We start from the raw sequence: 14,229 nt of genomic DNA, 5'->3' as shown, positions 1-14,229 counted from the left end.
TTTAACATGTTTGAAATATTTACATAAAACTATTAAAAAAAATAATGCAACAATTAAAAAATATCGTATACTTTTTGTCTTCTGGTCTAATTGTCATTCCACCTGCAAAATTCAATAATAAATACAAAATAAAATTATGGGAAAGGAGTTTCAGAACAGTAACAGGGGTCCACGGGTGCTACTGCCTGTTGAACAGAAGTCCACATCAGCAGCAAAGTCATTGTCCAGAACAAATGAAATACTTGTTGAAATGAATTAGAATCAAGACTCAAGACTCAATGCAGCTTTTGGCCTCTTTTAGACAATTGTTTTGGTTCTTCTGCTGCACTCAGATGTCCGAGTCTCGCTGCTCCAACCTTCCTCAAAAAAGCAGAGGTTTGCAATCGGACAATAATGTTGCTCAATGTGATGAACCAACAGTCCATTGGAGCTGTGAGTCTGTGCGCATGTCTTTTTTGTCCCAAAATCGAATTCCAGATTGAAATGACCAATGTGTGTCTAAAAATGCTGTTATTATCATTTAAAACTGCACATATATAAAAAAAAGACTATTTCTGGAGGTATTTGTTCAAATCTTGTAATCTCGGAATGCAGTTTCCTTCACAATGTGCGGAGCCAATCCCGATCAGATATTGTCACAGTCCTTGTCCCCCTAAAGTCTTAGCAGAGTGAGTCCTCTCTCTCCTCCTGCAGAGCGTAATCTATCTCGTCCATCTCCCGTTCACAGTCTTCGCATCCTTCAGCGCCACATCCCTCCACCACCACCATACCATGAGGGTCCACCAGCCGCCCACCTCCCATTCCACATCCTCCCGCTCCCCCCATCGTTTCCAAACCCTTCCCCCTAACTCCTCCTACCGCTCCCATTCCAACTCCATTTCCCCCCAAACCAACTACTCCAACCCCCATTCCCCCAACTCCTCCTACTGCTCCCATTCCTACCCCCATTCCCCCAACTCCTCCTACTGCTCCCAGTCCTACCCCCATTCCCCCAACTCCTCCTACTGCTCCCATTCCCAGTCCTCCCATTCCATCAACATTCCCTCCCACTCCAACTCCTCCCATTCCCATCCCAACAGCTCCCATTCCTCCAACTCCGATTCCCCCTCCACCAATAAGTAGCGATCCCCCAGTACCGCACGCCAGAGGGCCGACCGCTTGTCCCATTCCTCGGTGCCACAGAGGGTCCATGAGCGCCCCCTGCTGGCCGAGCTGAATCAGCTGACTGACTGAGTAAACGCCTCCACTGCCGGCCCGAACGACCTCCTCGTAGGAGGGGGCGCAGGAAGCGGCGCGCAACTCCTCCAGCCTCAGCCGGGCGCGGTGCTTCATCTCAATGAGGGTCTTGGTGTAGGAGTTGAGCGTGGCCACGGCGGCCGCCATGCAGCAGCTGAAGGACAGCCACGCCATGCTGGGGAGGGAGGAAAGAGTTAGGTGAACAGGTCAGGCCGGTCTCACCACGAGTGGCACAGCAAAGTGCATCCACGAGTCGTTGTGAAATATTTGGTGCCAGAAGTTTGGTGACGTAGTGAAATCCTGTCTTGTTATTGTCTCGAAACTGTGCTTGAAGTAGGGATGCAGTTGATTTCCAGGCAACTTAATTAAAATGATGGTGCAACACAGATAACGATGACGCGATAGCTTCAAGTTTGGATTTTACGGCTCTCAAAACCTCTCAAATTAACGTGAACAATTTCACCCTGAGAGCAAACCCTTTTGAATGAGTGAATTGCTTTTGCAGCTAAATTTCACAGCTCTTAATGCGGTTTGTGACCGAGCTGTAAATCAGATTAGCGGAGAAAGGGTTATCTTGAAACAAACTCACGCAAAAGACCATCCGTAGTCCCAGGTCTGTGGCCTCCAGTCTTTGGGCCCAATGCTCACGGTCATCTGAAACACTGTGGTGTACATCATGTGTGCTACCATCCCCATCAAACCTGGTAGATGACAAAAAGACAGGGAGAAATTTAAAAAGAGAAAAAGAAATGAGGATGAATCTGATCATTTTGGAGAAAACAATAAGAGATGAAAGATAGGGGCAGGAATAAAAAACATTTGAAAGTATTTACATGAGAGGAAATTTCGCAGTTTAGTGATTACTTTAGCACTCATAATATAATCAACTACAATGGTTTTTGGGTCTGTGTGCGATCACAAGTTAAAGAGTGACGTTTTATAGAGAGAGGAAGTCCCTTCCCCTTTCGATGGACCTCATGAGACGTTCATTCGGAAAATATACGTACAGTAGTGAATGTTGAGAGACACATTGTTTTTGGATCCCGTTTGAATTGAGCGATCAATCCCACATATGATGTTTGTCCAATTTAAAAGATACTTTTGCAACAGAAGGAGGAAGATCTGTGGCTCATGTGAGTAACTCTAAATCCTGGTACAAAACACACAAACACCGTAGCTTCAGCGAGACATCACTGATGCAACATTGAAGTGGCTAGTCTTTCTAATTACGTACTGTACTTTCAAAGTCTTAAACTGTGCAGTTTTACGACAACTTTTCTTGACTTGGAAAATTGACTAACATCCAATCATGGCTCAAAAACGGGATCAAAAATACTTAAACTCCTCGTTCTCTACAGTACATACTTTACGAATTACACCCTAAGGGGAGGGACTTCTCTCCTCCTCTTTATAACAACTCAGCACAGTGTAGTCCCCCCCCCCCTCACCTGAGAGGACGGTGCACATGGCGGCGTAGGCGTTGATCTTGAGTGCGTTCATCTCCCTCTTGGCACAGAGGCAAATCACTTCAACACACATGAGCAGGAAGCCTAAAGCCAGAAGACTGATGTACATAAACTCACTGATGACTGAAAGCCAGAGGACACCTGCGGGAAAAGAAAACCTTTTATGAATTCTCAAAAACTTCATTTAGTCCAGCAAAAGCAAGGACTTGACCCTGAGTAGTAAAAAAAAAAAAAAAAGATATTGATGAGATGAGATGTTTAGCTGTGGGGATGGACGCTGATTAAAGGGACACCTATGGGAAAAGAAAACATTAAATGAACCTACTTAGAAACTTAATTCAAGCCAAAAAAATGAGGATTTGACACTGAGTTATTTAATATTTGCTGTTGATTAGATGTTTGGCTGTCGGGATGGAAATGTTAAACAAGTTATACTTTTTTATGATTTCTATCACCAACCTTGTGTTTCTCCTGGCGTCAGCTCAATGAAGCTGCGACACTTTTCTTCCTGATCCTTACCTGGAAGAACAATCACAACAGAGTTCATGTGTCAGCATCCCGTAGTTATTGTAGTAAAATGCTAGATTTCTGTCTTTAAAGTACTCATATTATGCTAATTTTCAGGTTCATAAATGTATTTAGAGGTTATATCGTAATGGGTTTACATGATTTCATTTTCAAAAAACACTATATTTTTGTTGTTTTTCTGCAGCTCCTCTTTTCACCCTATGTGTTGAGCGCTACAGAGTGCATCTCACTTCTCTTCCATCTTATTTGGAAGTCTCACATTTAGCTAGGTTAGGACTACTAACCAGTCAGAAGCAGAGTATGAGCACCTAGTTGAGCATTTTAACGTGTTAAAAAGTGCAATTGTCACGGAAGTAAAGGCTGGACTACAATGGAGCTGTTTGGAGCAGGTTGTGAAAAGTGTCTTCTGTGGGAGACAAGTCCCTTTCGGGAGGGACTTGGGGCTTTTTCACTTTGTAACCCTAAAATATGCACAAAAAAGATATATAACACAGTAAAAGTAACGGAAACAGCCAAAAAGCCAACAGTAATACAAGCACCTTGAAGCTGTAGTGCGTAGTTTCTGTCGCCCCCATGAGGAATTCTAAGTAATGACAACAAAACTGTTGTTGCGTCCACATGATACAAGCCTTCCGGGCGCACCACCCCCACTCCTCCTTCACACAGTCGCTAGTAGCCAAGGAGGACACGGGGGATTACAAAAACATGGACTCTTTAGAAGAGTCAGTATCTTCACTTGAGTTTCTGCACAGGAAAGTCACCGGACGCCACAATCTTCTGAACATAGTTAAACTGAGAAATCCAGAGAGCGTTGTGTGGAGCTGAGTCTTAATTAGCTTTGTAGCAACTCATTTGGCAACGGCTTGAATGTAACGGATGTTAATTAATATCAAAATGTTTTGTTGAATCTTATCCATCATCAAGGCAAAGCATATGTCTGTCTTTAAAGCCTTGTAATAAAAGCACGAGGATTAGAGTTTTACAACGGCAGCTTGATGGGGGCAGGGCGATATATCAATAATCTCTTGCAAATGCTGAAACTGTACTTCTATTGTATGCTCATTATAAATCCTTAAAATCTAGTAAATATAGTTGATTTAAGCCCAGTAGTTCACATTCCCAAAGGAGGAAGAATAAAAAGGTCAAACTGCTGAAATATCTAGCAATCACAGAGTCCTCTGGTGGAACAACACAGGCCAGTGATTACTTTTATTTTCAGGGTACCTAAGCTTGCTCTGTGCTTGCTTTCTCACATACTGTGTGCTAGTTTGGAGGAGGGTCTGAATTATGGATCACGTGCCCTTTAACACATACGGTTATAATACATCGTGGTCAGAATCAAAGAACGGCCGTAAACCAACGAGTAGCATTGGCTGAAGAAGGTTTGATGAGGTTTGATTCTTGGAGTTCTCTGTGTAGGAGATGATGTAATGGCATCCAATAGTAAAAACATGATATTTGGAATAGCAGAAAGAGCATTTAAAATAAAGAAGGGAATGACAAAAAGCCTGTTTTCCTATAAAGAGACATCCCTGCAGTGCAAACCTGCAGTCAAGACCAGTACCACACAGTTACTACATTTACTGTATTTCTGTGGATGCAATAACCCAGGCTTGTACAAATTATCCTCCTTAGTGATTACTGAATAGAGGCTTAACTGTAAATAATCTATTTTGACTAAAACATTCGGATTGGCAGCCACAATAGTTCTCCTGATTTCTGATCCTCTCTCTATTGCCGAAGAAGTTCGTTCAATCAATGCATGCAACAGGGGAAAATAATAAAACATAAAGTGTTAATGTCACATTAAAATACCCGCTGTCTAATCTTGTGATAGCCGGTTTACTGTGCCCCTTTTGTGCAAAGTTAGTATGGATGTTTTTGTATAAATATTAACGACATAGCGGAGAACAAATTTGTAGTAGAACTTTGTATTTACCCTTTCTCTGCTCCATTAACCTTCCCATGACACCCACAGTTACTGTGACCCTATGTTGGGAACCACTGGCCCACACCAGCAAACTGTGTAAAACTAGCTCAATCCAGAGCAACAGTAAAACGCTGCTCACACATTGATACCTGATAAGAATTAACAATCTAATTGTATTCTGTATGACGTAATACTGAAAGTGTTTTTCCTACAAAACTAGTACTTTTACTTTTGATACTTCAAGTACATTTGCATACGCTTTGCGTATTTTGAATGCAGGACTTTGAAACTCAGTTGTTTAACCATAGGGCTCTTGTCAGGTTCATCACAAACCTTCATTGTGCTTCTCACAGGAGAGCCAGAAGCCGGTGTGGAAGTAGCGCAGCATGTACTTATCCTCGCCCGTCTCCCAGATGTAGTGGACGGCGTTGGCCAGCTGCTTTCTCTTTGTCCTGGCCAGCTCCTCCTTCTGCAGCGGAGAGAGCGTCACGTTGGTGGGAGGTTGCCTCGGGTCCGGGGTGGGCATCTCTGAAGGGAGTAAAGAAAGAATTAAGGAATAAACACAGGAGGGAAATGTATCCAAAGGTGCAGAAAGTAGAGTTCAAGTTCCAATTTATTTATATAGCACTTCTAAAAACAACCATAGCTGACCAAAGTGCTCAACAAGCTCAAAAAGCCAAAATTGATAAAATAAACACACGCTAGGCCTACATTTATATATAACCCTAACTCCAGGCCTACATATAGATACAGTACACACACACACACACACACACACACACACATATGCACCCATACATATATATATAAACATACAGTATGTAACCCTAACCCTTGGCCAACATATAGATATAACCCCACCCTTCATTCTGTTCAATTTGCACTTATTATTTTCCTTTTAAATGTCATTCATTTTCATGTGAATTAATTATAATTATTTTGTAGTGTCAGGGTATTTTTTAAATCTAGCTGGGAGAAAGATTGGGGTAGATCGGGATTTAAAAAAGCAAAGGAATATAACTCCTGCTGACTGCCCTTTAATCTCCTTTTACACCTTTATGCCTTTATAATTACTTTTCAACTAACCAAATCAGTTTTTTAAAGGAGTTTTTAAGTGTTTTTTTAGTCAATGGTCCATTTGTGCTACGTTTCAACCCAAAACTAGCCTACATCAACAATAGAAAAGGTCAAAGTGTCAAAACTAAACTGGAATAGAAGTGGTTCTTAACCCAGGACTGGACATTTGAAGATGACCAATCAGTTCTTGTTTGAATGGGTAAACTATTCCAAATTTGCAGCAGCTATTGAAAAGGCTTTTCCACCTTTGATTTTGAACCTGGATCTGGAAACATTGAGGAGCATCTGATTGGACGACCTCAGTGCTTTGACAGGAAAGTGAACATGTGAAAGCTGTAATAAACAAGAAGGCGCTTACCCAGTCCAAATCTTAAAAACAAGCATTAAAAAGTTAGAGAGAGCAGAAAGAGGAGAAATAAAGATGTGTGGAAATGAAATATTTTCCTGTATGCAGTTTGAGATTGGTTTTAAGGCCAACATGCCAAGATACCCTGACATCAATCCTACAAGGGGTTTCTAGTGGATCACAGCGTGTAACGCAATCCTGCCTTGAAACACTGTTCTTTAGGTAATCTGTCATTTTCTACAGAGTGAAAATTGAATACTACATGGAAACAAACAGGCTTAGGGCCGAGAGATAAGACAGCGGGTCAGGGAATCCAGATAACATGCAGTTGCAGATACAAAGTTCTAAGATTAGCAAACAAAGCTGGGATTAAGTGAATCTCTGCCAGTCAAGTCAAGTGTAAAATACTGAAATATGAGATGCAAAAAAATATTGCATGGATGCCATAAAAACTGCAGTAGATTAGTTTTTACTCTTTCTGAAAATATTTTTCTACATTATCAAAATAATGTACGTTCCCTGTGAGATGTTCTTAGAAGTGAAATATCAAATATGATTATGTGTAAACAGGCAGGTCATACATTGACTATACATATACTGCATATACTCTACATGTCTAAAATACATGTTACTTTGTGTAAAACATGATGTTCGTGGATTTTTCTTTTTAGATTTTTGACTTCATTTAAAAAATAGATAAACAATAATGATAAGAATACAATTTTTCATATAGCACTTTATATAATAAAGTCAGTAAAGACAGATACATAAGGGAAAAGTTAAAAATAATATGGTAGTAATGTGGTTTTACTGTGCTATAAAACAAGAGTCAAAGATCTCCCAAGGCAGGCAGCAGGTAATGTAAAGTGGCATTTGTTTGGATTGTTATTTCTTATTTCCTGGGGAAAAAATTATCAGACGGAAGTTATTGAAGATATATGGATATATTTGAGATGTTTTTTTACTTTACAACACAGTAGGCTACACAAAATGCACTCATAGGATGAATTCAGTGCTCTTCAGTCATCAACCAAGCAGTCCTTGACGTTCCAAATCCGCCGGTTGCATGTCTTTTTGCCTATTTCCTCTGCTTTGTTCATTTTATGTGCCAATTGAAAGTGGATTGAGAGGAATTGTGCATTTTCTCCTAATTAAATAGCAGTAGGTTCTTGAGTGGTTTTGTTAGAAGTTTTGGTGAATAGCCAGAAATCAAGCTGCATTGGGGCTAAACTTATCAAACTAAATACAAGTAGCTTGTAGGATACATCTGCCAGTGCAGTAGTAAAAGGTTACTGGAGCCACACTGTTCTCAGACCCACGTCAAACTTTTCACCAAATGTAATTGACAGTTGTTGAAGTTTCCTGCAAATAATTCAGATAAACACAGCAGTGTATTGTACGTAATACGCCAGTATACGCAGTAAACTCAGTTCGAAAGCACTTAACCATGTCCCAGTGTGTTGTTTGTAACTGTTCGTGAATGTTAAGTTTACAATTTTTTTAAATAATAAAATATAAAAATACAAATTTGATCCCCAAAAAATGCTCAATGACACAAACAGCATTCTTTAGCATTACATTTTTGATATGCAGTATTTTGAATTGTCATCTGTGTTTTCTTCTTCACATGGGCTAAGTAAAGGTATTTCCCTCGGAAATTGGCGCATAAAAGGTACAGAAAAATAAGTTGTTGATGCTCAAAACTTCCTTGGGGGTTAGGGTACACCAGTATACCCCCTACAATACACTAGACTACACCAATGGATAAACAGCACTGAAAACATGATGGAAGTACTAAATGAATACATGTAGTGTTGGACTCTTCTTGGCCAAATTTGTGAAAGTTTGTTTGACACAATATAAAGATGCATCTCTCTTCAGTTTCCAAATAAACATTGTTTTGGTTATTTGCCAAAAACACATGTATATGTCTCACGTCCAACTGGTCTGCAGTTAGTTACTGTTGGTATGAATGACCATTTTTATGATGAATTTTGATGTGAAGCCACATGTTGAAATATGAACACTGAGATGCTGTCGAGACAATGGTTGCGTGTATTCCAGATGTGTCAACATCCTTTACTTTATACTAAATGTATAAAATCACCAAATCAATGCCTGTTGGGGATTTGTCAGTAGCTGGTGTGTGGACACTGTACACCAGAGGAAAGTCCTACCGAAATAATACCTGAAGTTATTTCCCGGCCTCACCTGTGGTGTACGGCTGGCTGTTGTTCTGCCCGCAGTTCTTCAACTTGACAGGTGACAGGCAGAGAGGCTTCACCACCTTGTGTGTTCCCTCGCACCAATAGGAGGTGCAGAAAGCCCAGACGGACAGGGTGAGGGCCAATGAGGTGAGGGTAAGTGACAGCAGGGAGCGGTTACGTCGGGACATGTTCTCCAGCATTGTTGCTTCTGGACTCGAAGGAGCACAGAGAGAAATGAGTTGGGACCAGGGAGTGGGATTGTGCTTCACTTTGAGGGGGTTGGTCCTGGTTCAAAAATGGCCGGCAGGTCTTGTTGACCAATCAGGAGGAGGATGAGGATGAGAGTAGCGGGTGGCGACTCAGATGGATTCATGGAGGATGAAATGGAGAAAAGAGAGAGGAAGCGAGGAGAGGGGATTAAAGTGGAACAAAGGTCAGAGGTGGAGCGATGGAGGGAGGGCGGGGCTTGAGGAAGAAGAACAGTCGATGAGCGGAGGTCAGAGGACACTGGAGTAGAGGAAGATGAAGTGCTGGGTCTTAATCCCCGCCAGCGAGTAAGAAAGAGACAGATGTGAAGGCAAGAGGTTGCAGGAAGAACTCCAACTCTCTTCCTCTTCCCGTTTCTGCAAAGTAGTTCATCAGATTTAAGTTCCTTTCTTCTTGATGTTACGGCACAAGCCAGGCTACACGTTTGACTCCACACATTTCTTCTCAACGAGCTGCGACTCTACCCCATGTTTCCACTGCCATCACGTCTCAGATATGTTCTTTGACCTGCTCCTCCATCTTTCCAGGAGGGATCTAGCTCCCAAGGTTATTAGTCCGGTGTCTGAGGCCTACTTCTGAGCCTGGTAATCTGGGGTAATCTTGCAGGGTTAGGTGGATGAGATTATTGCAAATTGGCTCTTATGCTTTTTTTGTCTGCACGACCACCTAAAGGTAAAGAAGGGAGACAGAGACAAGTATCTGGATTAAGAGATCAACAGTTGAGTCCCTACCGGGCCCTATCTTGCATCCGGCGCAGCGCAAAGTCTTTGCTATTTTAAGACCAACGCAGTTGTTAATTTCCCGTCTAGCGCCCATGTTGTTGTAAAAGCAAATGCACCTGCGCCCATGGGCGTGCTGGTCTTACAAGGAGGTGTGTTCAGGTGAATTCTTGCCGTATTGTTATCTTGAGGCGGCAGAAAGTGATCGGGCCATTGACCAACAAAAACCTGGTCTAAAGTCAATAGCGTTTAACAGCAATCGTTGTTATTTTGACAGCAAATTAGTCAAATGCGCCTAAGCTCATGCACAGTGCGCAGGCTATGCTTTTTACACACACAGGGAAGCACAGCAGCACACACACATGAAAAAGATTACAAATAAAAGTATGACGATGATAATCCGCCATCATTGTAGCAATGCGCCAAAGTACAAACACACCTGGCTGTTAAAGGGAAGGGTTGATGACACTCTGATTGATTTTGAACGATGCACTTGGTGCAATGACCCTTTTGTCCGCCATCTAACTAGCAAAAGTGGATTTGGACACGCCCTAGACCCGCCACGCGCTTTGATCATTACAATAAAGCCCAAGCTGTCTATGATCGAAGTCTTTGTTCAAGTCATGGATGTTTCACATCACTTTTTCAATCTTGTATGCTGTTACTTCAAAAACGTGTTGACATGGCCGCCAGTCAAAAAACTGGAATCTGAATTCTTTCTGTTTTGTAAAGTCAAGTCAAATGTCTCTAAAAACAACCAGGGTTGACCAAAGTGCTGTACAAAGTCATCATATAGAGGTAGTCAAAAAGTAACTCAAAAAATAGCAATATATCAAGAAAACACGTTACATGTAAGTACATAAAAGATTCTTAAAATAATTTCTTAAAAATTAAATAATTATTCAAATGCTATAAACCCTCTAAGAGCAATCAAAGGGCATTGGATACAAATATGTCTTGGGATCAATGGAGGGGAACATCTGAGACATCTCCCTTACCCACTAACCTCATTGAGGAAAAGTGGAAAACAATTGATTTTGGGGTTTTCAAAGGATGTTTAAGGCAGGTGTTTAGGAAGGAAGTGTTTTGAGCTTTAAATACCAATTTCAATTACCAGGTTCACACTATGGGCTTATTTTGTATTTAAGTAACAGGTGAAGGCTGAGTGAGAATAGGTCAAAGAATTTTAATGCATAAGCAGTCCTTTAACATCCAATAAACCCAGTAATCTTTGTCTTTTTTGTCCTTTTTGTTATTCTGCATGAGTGCAAACTACTGCAGGTCTTCAAAGTTTAAAAGCCCTGAACAGGTGTTTTCAATCAACGTGGCTGATTGGACCTCTTCGCAGGACTGTGTGGGTGTGGTTAGACTGATTGAGTGGCAATCTTCCTGAGTCCCCTGTTAGTGTTGCTGCACTTCTGAGGGCGGGACAAAGGACATCTTTATCATTCTTATTGGTAGAAAGAATTTTTGACTTAACCCTTGTGTTGTCCTCCTGAGTCAAAACCCAACAAATATTTGACATTTTCATCTCTTTTTCAGACTTTTGAAGTTTTCACAATCATTACCTCACTACCACTAGTTTTACACTAATTTTTGGAATTCATGGTCCATATCCCTCATTTATATAGAATTATACCTAATATTTGAGTTAAAAAGATCAGAGGAACATACAGATGAGTTTAGTCAGGAATGAAAGGGATCAGTTGTATTGGCAAAGAGTGTTGTATAGAATCTAATAATTTTTTTTTGTGGTAATTTGGTTAAAAGGAAACCCATATTTAGGATATAGACATTTTTTAAAGGGGTCAAATTTGACCTGAGGACAACAGGAGTGCTAACAAGGCCCTGTTTCCACGTACATGTTTATTTAAAAACTAAGACATTTCCCTTCGTTTGTGCCCTTCATTTCCACGCAAACGGAGAATTTGCCTCAGGAAATGAGAGTGGAGATTTTAGAAATCATCGTTTGCATGTAAACTGAGACAAACAGAGTTTTATGCAGCAGAGGAAGCGAGTAAGAGAAGAGAGAGGAAGTGATTAGATGCTGTTGTTGCTATTTTTGAGATTCTGATTGGCTAACGTTGCGTAGAGCTTCTCGTTACACCGTCACCTACCGGTTTGGCATGCTCTTGACGGCATTGACGGCATGAATACAAAGGTACGTGTAAATTAACACTTTTCTGAAAACTAACAGCTGTGCACAATGTTATTTTTGAAAACGGAGAAGTTGAAATGCCCGTTTATTAAAAACAGCCGGCCATTTGTAAACGTAGTCTAAGTTCCCATTAAAGGTACGACCAACCTGAGCAGAGTCTAAACATCCAGAATATCTAAAACGTATATAGTTTATAATGGCAGAAGGATGTCATTCTCCTTTTATCTTCTGCTATTTTTACCCCATACAGCCCTCATCTGATTATTGGAACTTTAATCCGTACAGTACACTAAGACAGTTTTAATTACCGTATATTTTTAGACGTATGTCTCCCCACACCGGTCCATGTTAACAACAGTTGACGGATTAACTAATGCAGGCAAACAGCTTGGAGACACAAACTCAATGTACTATCCCGGCTAACAGAACATTCATTTTTTGTGATTTTAGTTTGACATTTTGTTGGGTACATGCATGTTTTGAATGATGTAAATTTCACTGCAGAGACACTAAAAACATAAATATATATCCACACTTAAACAGGAGGAGATTCACAGTTAGTACAAGTAGAATACACACTCTATTGCTTTCCATTTATCGGTATTCTTCTCAGCATGACAAGCTGAAATCTTTGCCTTCATTGGAAATCTCCAGCTGCTGTTTGCCCTCAACTTTTAATCAGCTTACACTCGTGCTCCAAAATAAAAATACAAAAACCCAATTACATTGACTCACCTTGTTTGAGACGCTTTGTGTTTCCTTCACCTTTCCTCGAACAGGAATTAGGTTTTCCTTCACCTTTTCCTCTGCGCACACTCATCACTCCCTTCTCCGTCTTGGGTGAGTTTTCATTGGAAACACACCCAGATTTCTCTAATCCTCACAAGTCCATCTGTTACTTTCCCTCCCCTCTGCTCTATATAGTGTCTGTTCAACAGCAGCTTTCTCTTTCTCTTCCTAGTTTCCTTCATCTTTCCCCCCTCTCACTCATAACCCTCCGGACCTTCGCTCCTATAGTGATTAATCTGGTACGTTGGTGGAACAGCTTGGATTGAGATAAGTGTGATAGTGTCATGGTCCGGGCTGCTCTCTACACTTCAACCCTTCTTAATAACGCAAACCAGTATAAAGCAGCAGCTGGCTTTATGCAATCCCATTACTTAAAAGTTGTTGGTTTGAATATCTGATTGGAAAACCAGTGAGCTCACAGGAACAGCATGTTTGGAGCCGTTTATTCAAACTTTGTAGGTTTTCGTGCTTGAGTTCCCCCTTGTGTTGTCCTCCTGGGTCAAAATAAACAGTTACTTTTGGCTCTAATTTCTAAACGGTTTCCCATTACTACCAGTAGGATAGTAATGGTAATAACGGTACTTTTTCACTTGTTTTTTGGAATTCCTGGTCAATAAATCTCATTTATATGACATTACCTAATTTTTTGGGGTAAAAAAACATAAATTATGAATGACTTTGACTAAAAGTTAAGATTACAGTAATGAACAGATGTCAAATGTTTTGTCAGGATAATGCGATAAAATTAAATAAAACGCCCACACTTCAATGAAAGTAATCCTCGGCCTTGACCAACTGCCACTTGTCTCGTTTGAAAGCCATGATGTCTCTCTCTCATGGCTGGGCCAAATTCTCTGGTCGGTCAAGCAAAGAAAGGGGAGGTAACCTTCCCCTTATGACCTCATAAGGAACAAGATTCCAGATCGGCCCATCTGCGCTTTCATTTTCAAGGCAGAGCAGGATACCCAGGGCTCGGTTTACACCTATCACCATTTCTATTCACTGGGAGATCATAGGCATGCTGAGAGAGGCATATTAATGTCAAAAAAAATCATAAAGTGACATTTTCATTCCATGGGACCTTTAACTTCCAGCATGTTACAGAGGATGTCACGTAGTTCTTTGTTCCATAAAGTTAAAAAAATCTTGCTGTTCAATTTTATTTTCAAACGGGCAAAAAAAAAACTGGTCTCGTGGGTGAAAGTCTTGTTTTTGTTTTACTCATCCATTCCTACATGAAGTTTAGCTGCTCTTGTTCTTCATCATCATACTCACTGGTTTTTGGACCCCCCCCCCCCATTACAGTAAAGCTGCAGCGGTTAGAGTGGCCTTTTATTGTGGCCAGCCTAAGGCACACCTGTGCAATAATACCATGCTGTCTAATCAGCATCTTTATATGCCACACCTGTGAGGTGGATGGATTATCTCGGCAAAGGAGAAGCGCTCACTATTACAGATTTAGATTTGTGATCAGTATTTGAGAGAAATAAGCCTTTTGTGTACAAA

General features: G+C 40.9%; 1 protein-coding gene across 1 annotated transcript; it reads right to left on the bottom strand.

The window, feature by feature from the left end:
* Nucleotides 1-407: 407 nt before the first annotated feature.
* On the bottom strand, nucleotides 408-12,881 carry LOC117956609 (germ cell-specific gene 1-like protein). The gene is made up of 7 exons (XM_034891750.1): nucleotides 12,670-12,881; nucleotides 8,795-9,723; nucleotides 5,494-5,688; nucleotides 3,162-3,221; nucleotides 2,685-2,843; nucleotides 1,826-1,937; nucleotides 408-1,411 (listed from the first exon to the last, which is right to left on the bottom strand). Exons 2-7 carry the CDS (start codon nucleotides 8,988-8,990, stop codon nucleotides 661-663), a joined length of 1,473 nt encoding a protein of 490 aa, XP_034747641.1. The 5' UTR covers nucleotides 8,991-9,723; nucleotides 12,670-12,881; the 3' UTR covers nucleotides 408-660.
* Between the last annotated feature and the right edge of the window lie 1,348 nt (nucleotides 12,882-14,229).

Source organism: Etheostoma cragini, chromosome 14 (assembly GCF_013103735.1).
Source record: "Etheostoma cragini isolate CJK2018 chromosome 14, CSU_Ecrag_1.0, whole genome shotgun sequence".
Classification (NCBI taxonomy): Eukaryota; Metazoa; Chordata; class Actinopteri; order Perciformes; family Percidae; genus Etheostoma; species Etheostoma cragini.
The sequence above is the reverse complement of the archived record's forward strand: the minus strand, read 5'-3'. Positions and strand labels throughout refer to the sequence as shown.

What these genes read in the sequence shown, in the direction of transcription:
- LOC117956609 (XM_034891750.1), bottom strand. Translation starts at nt 8,990, where the DNA reads ATGCTGGAGAACATGTCCCGACGTAACCGCTCCCTGCTGTCACTTACC. An exon ending in CATGTGCACCGTCCTCTCAG is followed by an intron (nt 1,938 to 2,684) that starts GTGAGGGGGGGG and finishes GTCATCTACCAG; the next exon opens with GTTTGATGGGGATGGTAGCA. An exon ending in GACTACGGATGGTCTTTTGC is followed by an intron (nt 1,412 to 1,825) that starts GTGAGTTTGTTT and finishes CTCCCTCCCCAG; the next exon opens with CATGGCGTGGCTGTCCTTCA.